The sequence below is a fragment of the Erythrolamprus reginae genome, unplaced genomic scaffold, assembly GCF_031021105.1.
Source record: "Erythrolamprus reginae isolate rEryReg1 unplaced genomic scaffold, rEryReg1.hap1 H_44, whole genome shotgun sequence".
Classification (NCBI taxonomy): domain Eukaryota; kingdom Metazoa; phylum Chordata; class Lepidosauria; order Squamata; family Dipsadidae; genus Erythrolamprus; species Erythrolamprus reginae.
Window position 1 is genome coordinate 82130 of NW_027248500.1, and position 23973 is coordinate 106102.

General features: G+C 42.6%; 1 protein-coding gene across 2 annotated transcripts in view; it reads right to left on the reverse strand.

The window, feature by feature from the left end:
• The window catches only part of LOC139155676 (cilia- and flagella-associated protein 47-like), a 302888-nt gene that overhangs the window by 81526 nt on the left and 197389 nt on the right, over window positions 1–23973 (reverse strand). For both annotated transcript variants that reach the window (XM_070730919.1, XM_070730918.1), the window contains one exon: window positions 2995–3095. In XM_070730919.1, coding sequence (XP_070587020.1) covers window positions 2995–3095 — 101 coding nt within the window. The remainder of the gene's footprint in view (window positions 1–2994; window positions 3096–23973) is intronic.

A 23973-nucleotide genomic window follows, 5' to 3' on the forward strand; every position in this document is an offset into this window, starting at 1 on the left:
TACGGACAAGCTCCCTCTGAAACCCATCCAAGTCCATTAGGTGCCTGGGGCAGAACCTCCTAATCGGTTCCGCCTCCCTGCAGTGGGGAATTGGTCGATCAAAGTCCAGCCTCAACAAGGAGTGGTCTGACCATGACAAGGGTGTGGTGACTGCACCCCTTAAAACCAGATCATTTTGCCACTGCTCTGAGAGAAATACCATGTTGAGTGTGCATTCCCTTCTATGAGTTGGACCCTGAATTACTTGGGTCAGGTCCATGGTTGTCATGGAAGCCATGAACTCCTGCGCTGCCTTTGAGGTTTCGCCGAGTGATGGTAGATTGAAGTCCCCCAAGACTGCAAGTCTGGGGAACTCCACCGCCAGCCCGCTCACTGCCTCAAGCAGTGCAGGCAGGGCTGTTGCAACATAGCTGGGAGGTAGATATGTTAACAGCAAACCCACCTGAACCCCTAAGTCCAATCCCAAGAAGAGAGATTCACATCCAACAATCTCTGGAGCAGGGGCCCTGCGAGGGCTTAGAGACTCACGGACGATGACGGCCACTCCCCCATCCCTTCTCTGGTGTCGTGGCTGATGCAGGACCAGAAACTTGTCTGGGCACATTTCTGAGAGAGGAACACCTCCCTCAGGCCCAGCCAGGTTTTGGTCACAGAAGCCAGGTCAACCCCCTCCTCCAAGAGTAAATTTCGGATCAAAGGGGCTTTGTTGGCAACCGACCTGGCATTGAGTAGCAGCAGCCTGAGACCAGGGCCCTGACTATGTCTGCCACCAACTACACAGGATGAGACCGGGGGCCAGAACAGGGAATCACTTCCAGGCAGTGAATCCTCATTCTCTGGGAGATGCCTACCTCTCGGCTCCCACCATACCTGCCTCTCCCAATGATGACCATAATACCCTGGCTCTCCACCCCATCCGGAATTGCTCTCACATCCCCACTGGCATCTCTTCTTCTTGGCAGGCCAGTCTCTCCATACATACAAGCTCGGGGGTTATATCCCGGGCCCCACCCACTGCCAGCAAGGGGGACACAGGTCTTCACCCCTGGACTCCACATTTTGTCAAACTACTCATTCCTCTCCATCTGAACAAAAGCCATTCACTCCAACATTCAACCCCATATAATTAAAACAATAAATTGATTAATTTAATTAGTAAAAAAATTCACCCAACCCCATCCCCCAATTCCCATCCCTTCCTCCCTCCTAAAAAATAATAGCAGTTTAAAATGTAATGATATAATTTAAAATAGGCATCTGTATAACAAAACAGTCCTTGGTCCAATCAAAATCTGAGAACCAGAAAAGTTCATTCTAATAGCTGGTAATTAATTAGGATTGTGTAAACAATGATGATAATAGTCAGGATAATCAAGATAATCAGGATGGTTCAAAAAAGGAGTTCTAGTGAGGCATGAATAAGCGTCTCTATCCCAGATCTTCTTATGATAGAGTCTATTGAAGCTTCTAGAAGTCCAAATCTTTCATCAACTCCTCCCTCACAAGTTAAAGTGCCAGCTGCAATAAATATAAACCACATCAACCAGGCAAAATGGTTCATATGGAAAAATCCCTGCAGCAATTGAGATTCCGCGGACAAAAGGAGAGCAATAGTTGGAAAATAGCGGAAGGGCTCACTCACTTGGTCTCTCTCCCTCTTAGTCTCTCTCACTTTTTTGATTTCCCCTACCACATGATGGCATGTTGAGCAGAGGGGCAATCTCTTGCTGGTGAACAGCTGATTTTGCCACCACATTGCGTTCTTCTCCGGGGCGAGATGCCATTCCCAGACCTGCTGGAATGGGCTGGGAGTGTGCCCCTGCACCCTGCACATACGTGCACACCCTGCGTGCACATGCCCTCACACAGGATTCAGCTTCTGCACATGCACAGAAGCCAAATCTTGCATGAGGACACATGTGTGCGAGATTTCTGGTTTTTTTTCACTTCTGTGCATGCGCAGAAGTGAAAAGAACATGGAAATAAGCAAAAACAAGGTAAGTGGCTACTCACCACTGCCCGCTGCTGTTCGCCCAACTGCGCCTCTCATGGCAGTTCCCCTCCGCCCACTTCCCCACCGCCTGCTCCCCCCTTGCTTGCTTTGTCATGCCGCCACCCACTCGCAATTGTTCACTCCCCTCATCTCTCACGGTGGCTCCCCCCACCCGCTCTGCCAAGCTGCCGCCTGCCGCGATGCAAGTGGCCCGCCTGGCCCTTACCTTGCTCCAGTGATCTCCTGCAGGGGCACCAAGAGCATGTAGGCCGGGTGGCCCTAAGCTGCCACTTTTGCCAACTGCTGCTCTTGCCAGCTGCCCTTCTAGGCACTGCAGCAAGATTCCAGCTGCTGCACATGTGCAGCAGATGAAATCTCATCGCCGGATGTCCTTCCGGCAGCAAAAATTGTTGATTTCTTTTCTTCCATGCATGCGCGGAAGCAAAAACCCCAATAATTTTTCACTGGAATCACTCTGGTTGCGCGTGCATGCCCAGTGGCAAGGGAGCGAGGCTACATGCTCCATTTCCGCCGCCAGAACAGTGTTTCCGACCATTTCGGGTCTTGCCCACCACTGGTTCTTTGAAAGTTTGATCCTAGATCTAAATGGGCAGCTAAGAACAACCCAAGATGATCCTCGGATGATCATCGATCTTCCTGGGAAGAGGAATCTTAAGGATTGCAATTCCCAGTAGGACCGGGGGAAATCAGGTATCCATTTTTCCTCCCAGCTGTTTGATTATTATTTTTTTTACCACACTTGAATTTTAACTATATGGTTCAGTATATATATGCATCTGTGTATGTTTTGTGTGGTATGTTTCTATTCTGCCACCATACAGGAAACAAAAGCAGAAATAGAATCTAAAAAAAAATATGCAGAAATAATGTGAGCAAAATATATTACCAGCATTTGAATTACTACTCCTTGCTAGAAAAGCACTACATAAACAGAATTATAGAACAACAGTGTGGCACACTTCCCTATAATATGTACCTACCTTTATATTACTGCTGTCACTTATAACACCCATATTGATACATTTTACACTATGTTGAAAGATGAGCTCTGAAGGATAAATATGCAGTGGTGGCTGTAACACTGTAGAAAGAAAGAAACATATACAACTATTTTAACTTAAAGGGGACAGACCTATTCCATTATACATGGATTAAACCTGGATGAAGTCAGCAATTTTAACTAGATTTGGAAAATAAAATAGAACAGAACAGAACAGAATAACAGAGTTGGAACGGACCTTGGAGGTCTTGTGGTCTAAACCCCTGCTTAGGCAGGTAACCCTACACCATTTCAGACAAATGGTAGTTCAACATCTTCCGTAAAACTTCCAGTGTTGGAGCATTCACAACTTAAAATCAAACAACATTCACATGAAGAATGCAGATTTCAAAGATTTAGTTCAGTGGTTCTCAACCTGGGGGTCAGAACCCCTTTGGGGATCGAACAACTGTTTCACAGGGGTTGCCTTAGGGGTTGCCTAAAATCATGGGAAAAGACAAATTTCCCATGGTGTTATGAACTAAAGCTTCTATTCTTGGAACATATTTTTACAATCCGACCAATCAGGTGTTTACAGTGGGGGTGGCCCTCTGACCTTTCTGCCAAACAGCTTAAAGCTCTGTTAGGAAAATTGGTGCTAGACCTATGGTTGAGGGTCACCACAACGTGAGGAACTGTATTAAAGGGGCTGCGGCATTAGAAAGGTTGAAAACCACTGATTTAGTTTATTTGAAATGGCAAGAAATACACCCAGTTATGAACAAAACTGGATATATCTTTCCCCAGCTCACTATATAGAAAAATTTTGGGGGGTACCATCAGCTGCTTCGAGTGAAAAGAATTCCCCCATAGTGTGGCAGGCAATCCCTCAGTCATCTCTCGCTCGCACTGCTCTGCCCAGTCTCTGCTCTGCAACTTGCCTGCCTGAAGCAGTCTTCGCAAGCTGGCCGCAGGAAGGCTGTGTGGAAGGCAGGCAAGCATGTTGGGGTGAATGGAGTAGGGAAGTCAGGATGGGCAGTGTGGGGGAGGCAGGGGCAACTATGTAGGGCATGACTTTGCAGGCTTACCTGGCAATTAGATCAGGGGTGCAGCACTACAGGCAGGCAAGCTGCAGAACAGAGACTGGGCAGGGCAGGGCAAGCAAGCAGTGACTAGGGACCAGCTCAAGGGCATGACCAGCCAGCGGTCACTGATGGTTTGGTGAACTAGGCCACATGTCCTCGCGAACCAGTCCATTTCATCCCTGGGTACCATGATGGGGAGATAAAATTGAAGATCTATCCAAGCTGATCTCAATATAATTTCCTTAGCAAACTAAATCAATAAATATGCACACAATTAAGTCAGGACCCAAGTAGAAACATCTCCTAAGATTATGTTGTCTACCAAAAGCAACAATAGTTGTTGTTTCCCTGGTGTGATATCCAGAATCATCTGAGGAAAAGCAACCACCTTATTCTGCCTACTGAAAAGACTAGAGATAGCATTGCTACTATTTGATTGCATAATTACAGATTTTCATTACCATGATTTTGGGCCTGCAACTGAAGCTGAACACAGCAAAATTAATGTGAAAACTAATGCAATCATTTAAACTGGGTGCTCTTGATGTGAGTGAGGTCTATGAAGAGATGGAAAAAAATATGGGAAAAAACTTATTAAGCTACAGGATACTCTCATAATCCTACAAATTGTGCATAAAAAGAAAGTAAAGTAAAGACATACTAAATATGCTGTTTACAAAGAATAATTTTATTCATAAAAAGGCTATAATAGTTACTGCAAGTTAAATTGTGTTCATACAAATGGTTGGTTTTTTATCGAGTGGTATACATATGAAGGTAAAAATTTTAGCTTATAGCTTTTTCTGCAGTGTTTAATCTGTGAACATTTTCGCTTGATGCTTCAGCAATAGACAGCTATCACATGTACATCCCATCTACCATGATACCGTGCCTCAAATCTTGGTGGAATGGCTCACCCTGCTCATCACTGACTGCACCAAGATTGTCTCGGAAGTTAGCAAGATGGTTATGTAAAAAATGCAATTTGAGTAACTACAGTTTTGAAACTGTTCTGTCTGGGTGCCCCCAGACTTCAACACCAACTGGAAAAAGCAGCCAGACACGCTGGTAAAAGCAAAAGCACTTTATAGTTTGAAAAATAAACACAGAGAAAAACCTGTTCTTCCCAACAGGCAGGCTATGAGACTTCACAGCAGAGTCCTGAGGGCCAGACAATACAGCAGACTTCTTGCTGGCACACCCACCACTGTAGAGAATAAGACCCACACCTTTCCCCCCCAAGGTTTCAGTATTCAAAGTCACAAACCAGAATTCCAAGACGCCAAAGATCACAGCCAAGTCCCAGGACTCCCAAAGATAATACTCCACAAGCCAGGAAGGGTGGGTCTGCCTTTTCAGCCTTTCCAGAGAGCACCACACCCAAACCCAGCTGTTGCCTCTTTAGTGCTGAAAGTACCTGGCTAATTGTCCCCTTCGTTGTGTTGCTCTTCTCTGCCGGAGATCGATTATTGCTTGTGCATTTTCATCTAAGGAATCCAGGCTGCTTGCTGGGGAGAGCTCCCTCTCGGGGGACTCTGGCTGTCCTCCCTCTCCCTCAGCCTGAGATTCCTCCTCCCCGTCTGCCTGAACCTCCTGTTCCTCCTCCTCCCCCTCTGAGCAGGAAGCCGGCAGAGGATCAGCCGTTCCCTGAGGGGCCTCAGACGGAATCACAACAGAAACGAGCATGCCTAATTAACTATTAAAAAAGCTCAAAAATCAAACTCAACAGAAATTGTATTACAAATTGTTTCCCAGTGTACTGTATATAGGCAAGAAAGTAATTTATGGCATCTAGACTCCAAAATTATTTTCTAACTTGTAAATTTCAATATCTAAAATTATTATGTCTCAACAAAGGGTATTTTCTTGTTACTGATTTATGTATTAATAATCATATTTGTTTGTTTGTTTGTTTGATTGATTGATTGATTGACTGACTGACTGATTTATATGCCATCCTCTGCGTAGACTCAGGGCGGCTTACAAACATTTCAATAAAAATACAATATCTAAAACACTTCTAAATCCAATTAACAGAAATAATTAATTTAAAATATTTTTAAAAGCTAAACATTTAAAAGTCGAACATTCAGAAACATACTACAGTATCCTACACATTCACTGGCCAGAGACTAGGGTCTAGTGACCCCAAGTCTGACAGCATAAATACATTTTCAAATTCTTACAAAAGGCAAGGAGGGTGGGGGCAGTGCAAATCTCTGGGGGGAATTGATTCCAGGGGGGCGGGCTCCCCACAGAGAAGGCGCTTCCCCTAGCACCCACCAAGTGACATTGTCTAGTTGACAGGACCTGGAAAAGGCCAACTCTGTGGCACCTAACCGGATGCTGGGATTCATGTGGCAGAAAGCGGCCCCGCAAGTAATATGGTCCCATGCTATATAGGGCTTTATAGGTCATAACCAACACTTTGAATGGGTTTGGAAACCAATTGGCAGTCAGTGCAGTCAGTGGAATGCTGGAGAAACATGGGCATACCTTGGCAAGCCCAGGACTGCTAGCGTGGCTGCATTCTGCACAGTTTGTAGTTTCCGAACACTTTTCAAAGGTAGCCCCATGGCAGTAGTCAAATCTCGAGGTGATAAGGGCATGAACGACTGTGAGCAGAGACTCTCTGTCCAAATAGGGCTGCAACTGGTGCACCAAGCAGGACCTGGGCAAACACCCCCCTTGCCATAGCTGAAAGATGATGGTCTAAAGTCAGTTGTGGATCAAGGAGGACACCCAAGTTGCGGACCCTCTCTGAGGGGGTCAGATGCTCCCCCCTCCAGGGTGATGGACGGACAGATGGAGGTATCCTTGGAAGGCAAAACCCACAGCCACTCCACCTTGTCGGGATTGAGCTTGAGCCTGTTAGCACCAATCCAGACCCTACCACCCTCCAGACTCTGGCACATCACTTCCACTGCTTCACTGATTGGACACAGGTAACAATGTATAACTGGATGTCATCAGTGTACTGATGACAATTCACCCCATGCCCATGGATGATCTCGCCCAGTGGTTTCATGTAGATATTGAACAGTAGGGGGAAGAAGACCGACCCCTGAGGAACTCCACAAGGGAGAGACCCAGGAGCCAACCTCTGCCCCCCACTAACACCGACTGGGACTGACCAAAGAGGTAGGAGGAGAACCACTGTAAAACGGTGCCTCCCACTCCTAGCCCTCTCTAGTCAATGCAGAAGGATACCATGGTTGATGGTATTGAAAGCCGCTGAAAGGTCAAGGAGCACCAGGATAGAGGATAAACCCCTATCCTGGGCCCACCAGAGATTATCCATCAGCGCGACCAAAGCAGTTTCCATGATCTAGCTGGGCTTGAATCCTGACTGCTGAGGGCCTAGATCAGTAATGGCAAACCTATGCCACAGGTGCCACAGGTGGCACGCAGAAACAAATCTGCTGGCATGCGAGCCATTGTCCTAGCTCATTTCAAACATGCATGTGTGTGCAGACCAGCTGATTTTTGGCTTGCACAGAGGCTCTAGAAGGGCGTTTTTGGCTCCCAGAGAGCCTCCAGGGGGATGGGGGAGGGTGTTTTAAACCTACCCAAGCTCCAGGGAAGCCTTTGGAGGAGAGGGGGAAACACGAGCCTACTGGGCCCACCAGAAGTTGGGAAACAGGCCGGAGAAGCTGTTTTCTCCCTCCCCAGGTATTGAATTATGTATTTGGGCACACACCCATGCTCTTTTGGCATTCAAGGAAAAAAAGGTTCGCTATCACTGGCCTAGATAATTGGCTTCATCCACCACCTTCTCAACAACCTTCCCCATAAAGGGAAGGTTTAAGAGAGGTGATAGTTATTAAATACAGCTGGGTCCAGGAAAGGCTTCAAGTGCTTCCTTGTAGGGAGCCGGAAAGGACCTCTCCCTCAATGAAGCATTGGCAATCTCCTGGACCCAACTCCGTGTCACCTCCCTGCTGGCCAAAACCAGCCAGGGGAGGACACAGGTGTCACCAGGTCAAACTCCTTCCAAGCAGGTGGACTAAGTTGGGGCCCTTTCACCTCAACTGACTCGTTGTCAGCTGACACTGCATTCCAATTGGAGTCAAGGTTCGTCGGATCTGAGCTATTTTATCTGTGAAAAACATGTTAAAGTCCTCAGCACTACCCTTCAGGGGTTCATCAACTTCCCCCTGGTTAAGGAGGGAGCAAGTCACCCTAAACAGGGTGGCAGGGCAGGATTCTGCAGATGCAATCAGGGCGACATTATACGTCCTGATCACCACTTTGTAAATCTCCATATGAGCTTTTACAAGTGTTGGATTCAGATTTGCTTTTCCTCCAATGCTTCTCTAGACATCTCTTCTGGCATTTCGTCCGCTGAAGTTCCTCGGTAAACCAAGGGGATCTCCAGGATCTACAGCCACAGAGTTGTCGCAAAGAGCCTCCGTTGAAGCCGTATTCCAGGCTGCAGCAAGCTACCCTGCCAAACTTTGTATGAGTGAATCCGGCAAAACCCCAAGCACCCTCTGAAATCCCTCAGGGTCCATCAGGCATCTGGGGCAGAACCTCCTAATCGGTTCTGCCTCCCTGCGGGGGAAGATTGGAGCCTTAAAATCCAGCCATAGCAGAAAATGATCTGACCATGACAAAGGCAAAGTATCTAAGCCCCTTAATTTCAGATCATTGTTCAACTGCTCTGAGAGGAATATCATATCAAGAGTGTGTCCCCTTCGTGAATCGGGCCCAGAACTACTTGGGTCAGGTCCATGGTTGCCATGGTGGCCATGAACTCCTGTGCCAATCCAGAGGATTCACCAAGCAACAGTAGATTGAAATCCCACAAGTCTGGAGAATTCTACTGCCAGCCCGACTACCTCCTTAAGCAGCGCAGGCAGGGCTGTCGCCATGCAGCTGGGAGACAGGTATGTGAGCAACAAGCCTACCTATACCCCTAGGTACAACGTTACAAAGAGGGACTCACAACCCAATATCTCAGGAGCAGTGAGCTTATGTAGGCTAGTGTAATGCCCTAACATAATCTTTATATACTGTTGTTGTTCTTTAGCCGCATTTGGTGCCTGGAAGGACAAATACCAATTATATTGTTTGGAAGCTGACTCAACCCTTTTACCCATCAGCCAGAACTCTAAAAACAAGTGCACACTGGGAACCCAGACTCAATTTTTCTTTAGCATTTGGAGGAAACAGAAGAACAAACAAAAATCCATCTTAATCTGTGGCACATATCCAACTAATAATAAATACATGGGATGGATTCAAGATGGTGACTCATGCAGACACCTAGTCCCATCATTGAAGACCAAGGATGTTGTGAGTGTTCCCGGTCAGCCTTTGGAAATGTCAGATTCAAAAGAGGAAAATGACATAGAAGCTGTCAATTATCCTGATTTAAGAGATGTAGAGGAGGATAGTGGTGATGAGAACTTAATAGAAAACCCAGTGGATGTTAGTATGGATAGTAATAATTTTTTAAATAATGAGGTGGTGTTGTACATACTCCTGGTCAGTTGGAGGATGATGAAGAGCTTGATGACTCTGATACAGATAGTGTTTATGAATTAGTGGCAGGCCCTGGGTTACAGATATCAGAACAGGTGGGAGGCCAGCCACAGGATGTTGCTATGAGTCCAGACTCTAGTGAAGAAGAGACAGACAATCGCTGGTTAAATCTTCACTTCAGAAGAGTTCAAAAACGCAGGGAGCAAGTGTTAGGAAAAATATATTAAGGGGAGGAATGGGTTAATTATTGGAGTGATGTATTCGTCACGTCAGGGAGCCAGCGGGAAAGAAGGGCGGAGTTTTCAATGTTGTAAATCTATCATGGAACATGTGTCGTTTTGGTTCCGGAGTGAGTTATCTTATTCTTTGTTATTTCATTGCTATTCCTGGTGCTTTTGAACTAAGCCGTATAGACATAAATCTTAAGATAAGGGAGGAGGCATGGAGGAAAGTTGGTGCGCTCTACTTGCTAAAGATAAAGAGAGAGGAATGGGACAGTCTGTATTGTATTTTGAATACGGAAGAGAGGAGAAATAAAATGGAGGTTTTTTTGTTTATGAAATCCTGCATTCAGTAAGCGTTCTTTTCAATGTAACTAAAGTTCTACCAGAATCCAGAACAGTATTGAAAACTCCCACTCTGAATTAAATAAGAAATTCAACCAGCCAGCTCAGGAGGGCCAATTTAGTTAATGATGTCCTTACAATAAGAAAGTATCTATTGGAAGTTTGGAAAGACGTTAAGAAAGATAATTTTTAACCATTCCAGACTGGGTCTCTTCCTTAGAGGCAATAACCCACCCCAACTTGTTACAGGAAAAGAAAATAATAAAATATAAAGAATTCCTAGATGATCAAATGAAACTAAAATCAAGATATAAATTACAGGAAGAAGGGATTAAAATAGATTGGTCAGATCCAGTCTAGATTTCAAAGAGATAGCAAGATATACATTTTTAACAAGAGTAAGAGTTTTTTAGGCAATTTGTTAACTACAAACCAGACTAAATTAATAGGAAAAGCATATAAATATATGATTGGATAAAAAAACATAGACTTGACTTTAAAGGATAATATGATAAGCTGGTGTAAAAATATAGGTAGAGAAATTGATATAGAAACATGGGAAAATGTCTGGATTTCAAATTGGAAAATGACAAAGTCGGTTTCACTAAAAGAAAACCAAATTAAGATGTTTTATAGGTGGCATCTCCCGACAAATAGAATTGCTAAAATGTTCCCAAATACATCCCCAGTATGTTGGAAATGTAAGAAAGAAATAGGTTCATACTACCATCAATGGTGGATATGTAGTAAAGTTAAGTTATATTGGAAAATGATGGAAAGAATAATAAAAGAAATAGTATTGCAAGAGATAGAAAAAAACCCGGAATTTTACTTACTGGGTATAACCAAACAGAAATATAAGAAAGATATTCTCTATTTAGTTATTCCTATTTTGACTGTGGCCAGGATAGTATATGCTCAAAATTGGAAAGGGCAAAATATTCCCAAAGATGAAGAGGTAATTAAGAAAATATTAGATTGAGCTGAGATGGATATGATGAAAAGACGCTTAAATAACCAAGAGGAATCAGAATTTTATGTAATTTGGAATAAAGTGTATATATGGTTGAATAAGAAGAAAAATTAAATGCTAAACTTATGTGAGAATTGTACATATTGCAAAGATTTACTTAGCTAAGCCATCCGTTTTTACAGGGGCAAGAGATAAACTTGATGTATTTCTACATGAATGTCAGAATTTTTTTAATTCATGTCCAGAGGACTTTGCTAGGGATGCTATGAAAGTCTCTTTCATGATAAGCCTTTTTAGCAGGCCAGGATCCAATCCTGCAAAATTATGCTGTTTTTCACCAGAGGTTTGAACAAGAATTTCAAGACCCCATGCGCGTACAAAACGTTATCACTCAGTTACTCCAATTGCACATGGGCAATAAGACCATCTCGGAGTATATCTCCTACTTCTGAAAACTAGTCACACCCCTGAATTGGAATGAGCAAGCTCTTATGGAACTGTTCCAAAATGGCCTGAAACCCAGAATTGTGCATGAGATGACATGCCAACCAACACCCAACACGTTAAATGAACTCTTGACCATCGAGACTAATTTGGATTATCTCTGGCGGGCCCGAGACAGGGGTTTATGCTCTGTCCTGGTGCTTCTTGTCATCTCAGCGGCTTTCAATACCATCAACCATGGTATCCTTCTGTGCCGGCTGGAGGGGCTGGGAGTGGGAGGCACTATCCTTCAGTGGTTCTCCTCCTACCTCTCCAGTCGGTCGCAGTTGGTGTTAGTGGGGTTCAGAGGTCGACCTCTAGATCTCTCCCTTGTGGGGTGCCTCAGGGGTCAGTCCTCTCCCCCCTGCTATTTAATATCTGCATGAAACCGCTGGGTGAGATCATCCAAGGGAATGGGGTGAGGTATCATCAGTACACCGATGATACCCAGCTCTACACCTCCACCCCATGTCCAGTCAACGAAGCAGTGGAAGTGATGTGCCGGTGTCTGGAGGCTGTTGGGGTCTGGATGGGTGTCAACAGATTCAAACTCAACCCTGATAAGATGGAGTGGCTGTGGGTTTTGTTGGGATGGATGGAATTTTTAATGAGTCCTCGGCAGACAGGATTCAAAGTAAAAACAAACTTTATTTAGAAAAATAGAAAGGAGTACATTGTGCCAGAAAAGCGGCACTTATAAAGCAGCCGAAACATGGCTGAACACACAGAAGAGAAGATTGGAATGTGCCTGCTTACGTAAGCAGGCGGATGTGACATGTAGGAAAGATATGAATTATGGGAGTGATGTAAGAGGGGGTGTGATCAGAGGGGAAAACACACATTAACTCTTTAACTACTGAATGTCTCTGTTGGCTGGCAATTCTCAGCGTGACACCCCTTCTTTGGTAGTCATCAGGGACATTGGTTCACATAAGGCACATTTTCTCGGAGAGGTATTCATGTTGGTCAGCTGGCAGTGGTTTATTCAGAACGTCAGCGATCTGTTCATTTGTAGGCACATATTATAGTTTCACGAATCCTTGTTTCACATATTCTCTTGCATCCTTATATCTTAAGTCATTGTGCCGTGAACGGGCTCCCACATATTCAGTTTCAGCAATGAATTTTACTGGTATTGTCCTCCATAATAACAATTGGTTTCATTGGATCAGCCCAGATACTATTAATGAGAGCAGAAACATTGATTAAATCATTACAACAGTCAGAAACACAAGCATATTCGGACTCAGTGGAGGAACAAGAAATACATTTCTGCTTTTTAACTTTCCAATAAATTGGACAACCATTCAAAAACATTATAAAACCAGAAGTACTTTGACGAGTTTCAATATCACTCGCCCAATCGGAATCTGCATAGCAAATCAATTCAGGATACTTGTTGTGTTCTGGTTCCAGGAACAATTTCATGTCCATCGTGTGCTTCATGTATCTGAGCAATCTCTTTATGCATGTCCAATGAAATGTAGTTGCGTTGCCTACGTGTCATGACAACAAATTCACACTAAGTGAAATGTCGGGTCTTGTCCAACTGCTAATGTATAACAGAGACCCAATGACTGAGCGATAAAGTGTTTGGTCCTTAAACAAAGGACTGTTTTGGTATGTCAATTTGTAGAAGTCTGTCTGCATTGGAGACCAACATGGGCGTGCATCAGCCATGTTGCATTGTTGCAAAAGTTGATCAATCTTGTTTGCTTGTGAGAGGCTAAACCCCTTCTGAGTTTTCTGAATCTGAACTCCTAAGTAATCATGAATGTGTCACTCATACATTGATTTGGACCAATGTAAACAATATCATCAACATAAACAAGAACAATTTCATAAACATTACCTTGCCCTTTTGTAAACACGCATTGATCAGAGTCGGACTTAATAAAGCCCATTGAATTTAGTTTGTCAATTAGACATCTATGCCACATTAAACCAGATTGTTTCAATCCGTACAGACTCTTTTGCAGGCGCCAGACACGTCCTTCCTGGTCCTGGAATCCGTGTGCACCTTTCACGTAGATTTCTTCATCTAGATCAGCATTCAGATAGGCAGTTTCGACATCGAACTGGAAAACTTCTAAATTCAGGGCAGCGGCAGTTGTTAAGGCGATTTTGACACTTTCATTTCTGACAGTAGGTGAATAAGTATCGGTGTAGTCATCTGGAAAAGTCTGAGCGAAGCCTTGTGCTACTAATCTTGCTTTGTATAGTTCCTCACCGTTTGGCTTTCACTTAATTCTGTAGACCCATCGTGTACCAATAACTCTCTTGCGTTCTGGAGGGTCAACATGTTTGTACACCTTAAGTTTCTTTAAACTGTCTAGTTCAGCTTGCATGGCATCATACCATTTTTCTTGTTCAGGTTCAGGTAAATGTCTTATTTGATGAAAATTATCGGGAGGAAGTAAAACATTGTTACAAATAACAGGAAACAGTTTTTGAGCTACTTGTGCTTGATATCTCTGAGGAGGAACTCCTTTTGTGATTCTCCTGGAACGTCTTAAAACCGTGGTCCATTCATTTTCGTCATCTCCGTCTTCATTTACATCGCTAGGAACATCATCTGCGACTGGTGAAGACTGGACATCAGGAACATCTGGAACATCTGGAACAGCTATCTGAGAATCAGGTTGCGCTGTACCTTGGACATCTTTAGGAAAATAAACTGAAGTATCATTACTGTGTATTCTGGACCAATTTGTATCTTCCTCAAATTTTGCTGAATTGGAAATAACACCTCTGTAGTTAGAGTCAGTAAATTTGTAGTACTTGGAACTATCATCAAAACCTATAAATCTCAGGCTTTGTGCCACTGGACCGCCCTTCTTTCTTTGAGCCAGTGGAATGTTAACCATGGCATACGAGCCAAAAATGTGAAGGTTTTGAATGTCGGGTTTCTTCCCATAAAACATGTAGTACGGAGTTTGTTTTAAAACACTGCTCCAAGTACGATTAACAAGGTAGTTTGCATACCTTAGTGCTTCGCCCCAGTAAGCATTGTCGAGATCAGCGTCTTCTAGGAGACAGCGATACGTAGTCTGTAGAACACCTTGGCGTCTCTCAGCAATCCCGTTGTGCTGAGGAGTGTAAGGGGCTGAAGCTTGGTGCCATATTCCTTTGCGTCTCATCCAGTTCTGGAATCGCTGAAACATGAACTCTCCGCCACGATCACTTTGGATTCTTCTGATATGGACACTGAATTGATTGCAGACCTTTGCAGCAAAGTCTGTAAAGATCTGAAACGTCTCTGATTTCTGTTTCATTAGATACACAAAACCATATCTAGAAAAACTATCAACAATCGTTAAGAAATACTTATTGTTACCCCTAGTAGGCTGAAATGGACCGACAATGTCGGTATGAACCAAATCGAAAATGCGTGAAGACAAACGAAGGACATGCTTAGCAATGGGGGCAGCCTTTGATTTAGATTTGTTACAAACAAAACAGTCGAGATAAATGGGACAATTACTATCGACTTTGAAACCGTTCACGCACTCGGGCATCTTGGATAAAACATCATATGAAGCATGGCCCAAGCGACGATGCCAATGGTGGATGCACTGGAATGAAAAGGTTTATTTGTTAGTACAGGTTTAGCATTTGAAACATTATGCGGAACACCTTGAGATTCATTGGCTTTATGAGCCTCTGATTTTATAATAGCAGCAGGTTTTCTCTCTGGGCCTGCGCTTTCATGGTTTGGAACGCTTATACTTACATCTACCAGTGAACAAAAATTTGGCTTCAGGTAGAAAACACCACCAATCGGAGTGGCATGTGCGACAACAGTTCCATTTCTAATAATATGGATATCATAGTTCAGGAGCATAGCTTTGTAGCCTAAGTCTTGGTTTAGGCGATGAAGGCTAAGTATGTTGCTTTCAGATTTTGGAAAGTAGAGAACACGTGGAATCATCTGGTCCAGTTCATCTATGTAGATAGTTCCTTCTCCTTCGACTCGGGATAGATTATTTGAGAATCCATACACCTCCTTTATGTCAGATTCATGTAATTCAGTAAAAAGTTCTCTTTGGTGAGTAATGTGAAAAGCAGCTCCGCTGTCTAAAGTCCATAAATGTTTTGTGCTGTACTCACAATTTGAATCAGGAACATTTTTAAGAAGCATAGTATTGATTGTAGAGTGTGATTCACCTTTGGAATCTCGTTGAGCTGATTTGGAGTTACTGGGACTCCTGCGTTCCAAATTAATGCCTTCTTAGAAACATAGAAACATAGAAGTCTGACGGCAGAAAAAGACCCCATGGTCCATCTAGTCTGCCCTTATACTATTTTCTGTATTTTATCTTAGGACGGATATATGTTTATCCCAGGCATGTTTAAATTCAGTTACTGTGGATTTATCTACCACATCTGCTGGAAGTTTGTTTCAAGGATCTACTACTCTTTCAGTGAAATAACATTTCCTCACGTTGCTTTTGATCTTTCCCCCAACTAACTTCAGATTGTGTCCCCTTGTTCTTGTGTTCACTTTCCTATTAAAAACACTTCCCTCCTGAACCTTATTTAACCCTTTAACATATTTAAATGTTTCGATCATGTCCCCCCTTTTCCTTCTGTCCTACAGACTATACAGATTGTGTTCATTAAGTCTTTCCTGATACGTTTTATGCTTAAGACCTTCCACCATTCTTGTAGCCCGTCTTTGGACCCATTCAATTTTGTCAATATCTTTTTGTAGGTGAGGTCTCCAGAACTGAACACAGTATTCCAAATGTGGTCTCACCAGCGCTCTATATAAGGGGATCACAATCTCCCTCTTCCTGCTTGTTATACCTCTAGCTATGCAGCCAAGCATCCTACTTGCTTTTCCTACTGCCCGACCACACTGCTCACCCATTTTGAGACTGTCAGAAATCACTACCCCTAAATCCTTCTCTTCTGAAGTTTTTGATAACACAGAACTGCCAATGCAATACTCAGATTGAGGATTCTTTTTCCCCAAGTGCATTATTTTACATTTGGAAACATTAAACTGCAGTTTCCATTGCTTTGACCATTTATCTAGTAAAGCTAAATCATTTACATCCCCAAACTAAACAACCAAAATGAGAAATCTCAAAGCCCACTAAAAAAACAAGCACAAAGAGAGCACAACAACAATCAAGCAACCCTTAAATGAACCAACCCCCCACAACTGAAAGCATGTCACCCACAGAAAAAAGCATAAACCAATTACAAAATCTATGACAAAACCAGCTCACCCACATCCAACTCCACTTACCACAAGCAATCAATACCATGGATTCCCAATAGAAGAAAACAAGGCAGGTGATAAAGAAGCACCAATAATAATTTTGCCGAACCTCCGGGTTCTGGGTTGGGGGGGGTGCTGGGAAGCCTCCCAGCCCGGCGGTCACCTTTTAAAACAGCCGGGCAGCTTCCCAGGAGCCTCCGAACGCCAAACCCGGAAGTTCGGGTTTGGCGTTCGTAACACGAAAAAAGTTCGTAAGAAGAGGCAAATTTTTTCTGAACCCCAGGTTCGTATCATGAGTTGTTCGTAAGACATGGGGTTCGTATCTTGAGGTACCACTGTATTGTGTTTTCTGTACTGAAATTTTACTTCTAGAATAAGCGGGGAAGATACAACCCCATCTCCATGTTATATGTATGTTTGTCAGTTTTGTCTATTTTAAGAAATTAATAAAATTTATTGAAAAAATAAAAAATAAAAATAAAAGTGAGAGAAACCTGCACTGGATATATGATCCGGTGTCACTAAAAGTGAGAGAAAACTAGCATGGGAGGGGGGAAGGAAGGGCATGCCTCTGATTGGCTTTCAGTTAAGAGTCCTGTACACCCAAAAACCCGGGGCAAATGGGCTTTTTGGGTGTGTTCAACGAAGGGGCTGGGATGAAGGGGCAGGGACAGAAGAGCTCACTCTCACTTCCCCCCCTCCTGTTGTGTATACTCCTGTTCAGTTTGAGGATTTTGCAGATTCTGGAGTGTTTATGGATTAGTGGCAGGTCCTGATTAACAGGCAGAGGAAGAAGGGGGAGGCCAACCACAGGACGTTCCTATGAGTTCAGACTCAAGTGAAGGAGAGACAGATATCAGATGGGTAAATCCTTCTTTCAGACGATTACAGAGACGAAGGGAGCAAGTGTCAGGGAAGAAATATTAGGAGAGGAACGGGTTAATTAATTAAGTAATTAATTCATCACGTCCGGGTGTCAGCGGAGAAGAAGGTTGGAGTTTTCAATCTGCTATGAATCAATATGGAAGTGCCTTTCCGTGGCTCTGAAAGTAAGCTTTGTTTTATGTGTTAATTGCAGTTTTTATTACCCTGAGCTAATGCTGCCTAGCCATAAATTTTAAGATGAATGGAGGAATGCTTTGAGGATGTTTATGCTGGCTTAATTACTAAAGACTGAGATAAAAGTGACTGCATACTGATATGATGCAGTTTGTAACAGAAGAATAAAGATGATGTTTTGTTTTTATAAATCTCTGCATTCAGTAAGCCTTTGTTCCAATTAACAGTGGCCTTAGCCCGAGACCAGAACACCTCCCAGTTTTAAATGGGCTAGAATTTTTCTGCTGAAGAAATGGCTATGTGGTTATTTCTTCTTCTCCCCTTCCTTCAGTTCATTACAAATAAGCAGGAACTTCTAAAGTGTGTGTGAGCTACTGGAATTATTAGGCAGGCAGGCAGCAGAACTCCACAAAAAATTAACAACTGATTCTCATGAACCAGTGCAAACCATCTGAATACCACCACTGATTCTGCTCCTTCCTAAGTATTCCTTTTTCTTCTAATATTCAGGATGTTTTAAGTGCATCTTTGGGGACTGAGGTGAGAATGGAAGTTATATGTGCATTGGAATAAAACGTTCTGCTTTGGTATTAAAAAATATTTGCTTTTAGAACAATGATTATGTTGAATTTAAGTTAACTGTATTACGACTATTATTGATACATTTGATCATTTTGCTAATGTCTAATGCATATATTGTATTCTTTGCAGTAGGTTGCATGGAGTCTCATGACTGAAACAGCATAGAAGCATGCAAAATAAATAAACACATTAAAAACTGAATGTTTACTTTGACTTACAAAGCTCAACAAAATTTGATACTCCAGTAACTACAAGCCAGTTGATTTCAAAGAGGTCTTATCTATGTAATGCATTCATGCTGAATAAACATACTGATAGTTCTTCCCCCATCATAAATTCAGTAGACAGGAAGGATAACAACGGATAACATTTGGATAACAATGCCCACCCTCTAGACCTTTTGAACCTCAGGGACTACTACATTTATAACTTTAAATCCTGTGGACCCTGATGTGCCTGGATTTCCTGAAGCGCCTAGACTCCCAGTGAATGTCAGGCATTCTCTCCCTCTCTTTCTCTTTCTCTCTCTCTCACATCTCTTCCTCCCCCTTTCTTTTCTTTTCATTTCTCCCTGTCTCACTATAGTGGAGTTGCACTATACATAAAAGACCACTACAGTCACAGACCTATATCCAACCAAAGAAGATAACCCCCTAGAAAACATATGGGTTAACATAAAAGAAAAAAAGTTCAACACTACAATAGAAGTATACTACAGGCCACCAAACCAAACTGATACAATGGACAGCCTTTTACAAGCCAACTAACAGAAATATTTGATACAATTCAAAGTGTTGGTAATGACCTATAAAGCCCTACATGGCATTGGACCAGAATACCTACGGAACCGCCTTCTGCCGCACGAATCCCAGCAGCCGATTAGGTCCCAGAGAATAGGCCTTCTCCGGGTCCCGTTGACTAAACAATGTCATCTGGCAGGACCTTGGGGAAGAGCCTTGTCTGTGGCACCCCCCCCCTCGGAGATTCGAACTGCCCCCACCTTCCTCGCCTTCTACAAGACTCTGAAGACCCATTTATGTCACCAGGCATGGGGAAATTAATGCACCCCTAATGCACCCCCTTCTGACTAGTAAGACTTCAGTATGGTATGATTGTGTAGTATCGATTGTTTTTTAATGTGGGTTTTTACTTTTAGTTTTAACTATTAGATTTGTACTATATTGTTATTGTTTTTGTTGTTGTGAGATGCCCCGAGTCCTCGGAAAGGGGTGGCATACAAATCTAATAATAATAATAATTATTATTATTAATATGCAATAAGCACAACACAACAATAATGGGGGACTTTAACTACCCTGACATCAAGTGGAAAACCAACTCAGCACCAAGCGGAAAGTCTAATAGATTTCTTACTAGTCTTACCGATAACTTTCTAGCCCCAAAAATGGAACCAGGAACCAGAGGGACTGCAATATTAGACCTAATACTAACAAACAGGGAAGAAATGATAGAGGGAATCGAAGTAGAAGGGACGTTGGGTGAGAGTGACCACGTCATCCTAAACTTCAATATAATACAATCACTAACTGCTGAACCGAACACCATTACAGTCCCAGACTTCAGAAAAGCAGACTTCAACAAGCTCAGACACAACCTGGAAAATATCCCCTGGAAGGAAGTTCTAAAGGGTAAATCCAAACAGGAAGCCTGGGAGGCCCTCAAAAACACAATCATAGATGCCCAACACAATACAATCCCTTTGAAAAAGAAAAACAGGAAAACTAAAAAGAAACCAGCATGGCTAAACAAAGACCTCACAGACAACCTAAAAGAAAAAAAGGCCAAATACAAAAAATGGAAAGGACACATAACCAAGGCAGAATTTCAACAAACAGCAAGATTCTGCAAAGAAAAAATAAGAACAGCAAATGACCAACATGAACAATACCTAGTAATGAAAGTCAATGACAACAACAAAAAGCTTCTTCCAGTACACAAACAACAAGAAGAAAATCAAGGAAACAGTCACTACACTAAAAAATGAAGATGGTAAAGAAATCACAGACAACAGAGATAAAGCACAGCTGCTCAATGCCTATTTTGCATCACTCTTCAAACAAAACAGAACCACCAACCAACCTGACGCAGAAGCTCCCCCAGATCTCCCGATGCGAAACACGCCCGGAGCCCAACCAAGCCTGCAGGAGCCTCCTCAAGCCCCTGAAAATGCACCTGGCGCCCAGCTAACGCGGGAGCTTCCCCTGTGCCCCGACACTCATAAACTATTCCACTACCAGCCTCCTACCATGAAGAACGACCAATGCACTCAGAGAGAAGATACTCCCACTACCCACATCGAAGACAAACCCACCACACACAAAGAAGATGAAAGGGCTGACTTCCTAGTGAGCTGCACACAGTGCTCCATGTATACACTCCTACCCTCAAACTTCCTAAACTTCACTTGCAATAAATGTAAACTAATCCACTTACTTGAGGAAAAAATAGAAAACCTAGAGAGAAACCTCAAAACCCTGCAGCACCAACATCACAAGAATGACCAACACACTCCCAAAACATCCAACACGCAAAATCCCACAAATAAACCACTGGCTAAAGAGATGGTATCGCCAAAACAACTTTGGGTTCCTCGACCATGGTCTACAAAACCTTCAAGAAGGGCTCCTAGCAAAAGACGGGCTACACCTTACCAGAGCTGGAAAGAACTTCCTTGGAAACTGACTAGCCCAACTTATCAGGAGGGCTTTAAACTAGATCTGAGAGGGGCGGGTGCATATTAAGCCCACAAACATTCCTGAAGATAAAAAATGTTCACCCAGAATCAGACACAAACACCTAAAATGCCTATACACTAATGCACAAAGCCTGGGGGACAAACAAGACGAACTAGAAGTACTAATGCACGAGGGCCAATATGATCTAATTGGTATTACAGAAACATGGTGGGACGAATCACACGACTGGTACACACAGATAAAGGGCTACAATCTCTTCAAGAAAAACAGGTCAAACAAGAAAGGAGGTGGAGTTGCACTATACATAAAAGACCACTACACCGCCACTGAGCTATATCAATCCAAAGAAGACAACCCCCTAGAAATCATATGAGTCAACATAAAAGAAAAAAAGAACAACATTACAATTGGAGTATACTACAGGCCACCAAATCAAACAGATACAATGGACAATCTCTTTACAACCCAACTATCAGCAATATGCAACAAGCACAGCACAGCAATAATGGGGGACTTTAACTACCCAGACATTAACTGGAAAACAAACTCAGCACCAAGTGGAAAGTCTGACAGTTTTCTCACCAGCCTCGCGGATAACTTTCTAACTCAAAAAGTGAAGACAGGAACCAGAGGGACTGCAGTACTAGACCTAATTTTAACAAACGAAAGAAATGATAGAGGGAATAGAAGGAGAAGGGACGCTGGGAGAGAGTGACCATATCATCCTAAAATTCAACATTGTGCAATCACTAACTACAACACCCAACTCAATTACAGTCCCAGACTTCAGAAAAGCGGACTTTAACAAGCTCAGAGTGAACCTGAAGAGTAAACCCTGGAAGGAACTTCTAAAGAGTAAATCCACACAGGAAGCCTGGGAAGCCCTAAAGAACACTATCACTGAGGCCCAAAACAATTCAATCCCCACGAAAAAGAAAAGCAGAAAAACTAAAATGAAACCAGCACGGCTAAACAAGGACCTCACAGACAACATAAAAGAAAAAAAGCCAAATACAATGAATGGAAAGAAGGACTCATAACCAAGATAGAATATCAGCAAACAGCCAGAACCTGCAAGCAAAACATAAGAACAGCAAAAGTTCAACACGAACAGTACCTCGCAATGAAAATTAACGACAATAAAAAAAGCTTCTTCCACCACATAAACAACAAGAAAAAAATTAAGGAAACAGCCACCATACTAAAAAACAAAGATGATAACGAAATCACCAACAACAGAGACAAAGCACAGCTGCTCAATGCCTACTATACATCAGTCTTCATACATAAAGGAACCACCAACCAACCAACCTACAACCTAACTGCAACTAACAGCCCTGGAACCGAACTCAACGCAGACAAAGCTACCATTAGGGACTACCTGCGGGAGCTCAACAAGTTCAAATCACCAGGATCTGATGGACTCTACCCCAGAGTCCTAAAAGAACTGGCAGACACCATAGCGGAACCTCTTCTCCTCATCTACCAAAAATCTTGGGCCACTGGAGACCTACCAGATGACTGGAAATGAGTGGACATAGTTCCCATCCACAAAAAAGGTAAAAAGACGGATCCAAGCAACTACAGACCCATCAGCCCGACTTCAATACCTGGAAAAATACTGGAGAAAATAATTTAAAAACCAGCTTTGCCACTACCTGGAAACAAACAAGATAATATCTAACAGCCAACACGGGTTTGTCAGAAACAAATCATGCCAAACCAATCTCATATCCTTTTTCAACACCATAACCAAATCACTAGACCAGCGCAACATGGTGGACCTCATTTACTTAGACTTCAGCAAAGCTTTTGGCAAAGTTGACCACTATCTCTTAATCAACAAATTAAAAAAAAGTGGAGTAGACTGCAACACTTGCAGATAGATTAATAGTTGGCTGAAACAGACGCTAAAGATACGACGAATACAGAAGAGTCAAGTCTAGAAGACATCATTCAAGAAAAAGAACCGGAAAAAACACAGGTCGAAGAAAATGACCCACAGCAACCACAAAACAAACATGAAAGACAAGGGCCGATCACAAGGGCAAAAGCCAAAGCCAGAAAATAAAAATGACCAAAAAAACAGATATTACAACACAAAGAGACGGCATCACCACATTCTCAACTAACATTAATGAATTGAACTCAGACAGAAAAAGAGAAAAAACATTTCACAAACTTCTAAGTCACAACTTTCATATAACATGTTTACAAGAAACACATATTCTAAAAAAAGACACCGCGGCCCTATTACTCCCAGATCTTGGCGAACTTTTCACTTCCTCAGCATCAGTTAAAAGGAAGGGGATAGCAATTTACGTCAAAAACCAATAAAAACCAAAACTTATATATGAAGAATCTGATACAATGGTACAAATAACGATAAAAAATGAACAGTTAACAATAGGCCTTTACAATTCTATGCATGGTATGTATGTATGTATATTTGGTTTTTATATTAATTGATTTTTAATCATCAATACCAAATTACTATTGTACACTGTTTTATTGTCGCTGTTAGCCGCCTCGAGTCTCTGGAGAGGGGCGGCATACAAATCCAATAAATAAATAAATAAATAAATAAAATAATAGGAATATATGCACCAACTATCAATCAATCAATCAGTATTTTACACACAACTACACAAAAAAATACTTGAATTGAACTTAACAAACTTTATTATAATGGGTGACTTCAACGCGATATACAATAAAAACAAAGACCATAAGAGTAGCAAACAACACTGTTTACGAAAAACCCTCCCAGCCACATTTGATTATCTAGCATACGAATT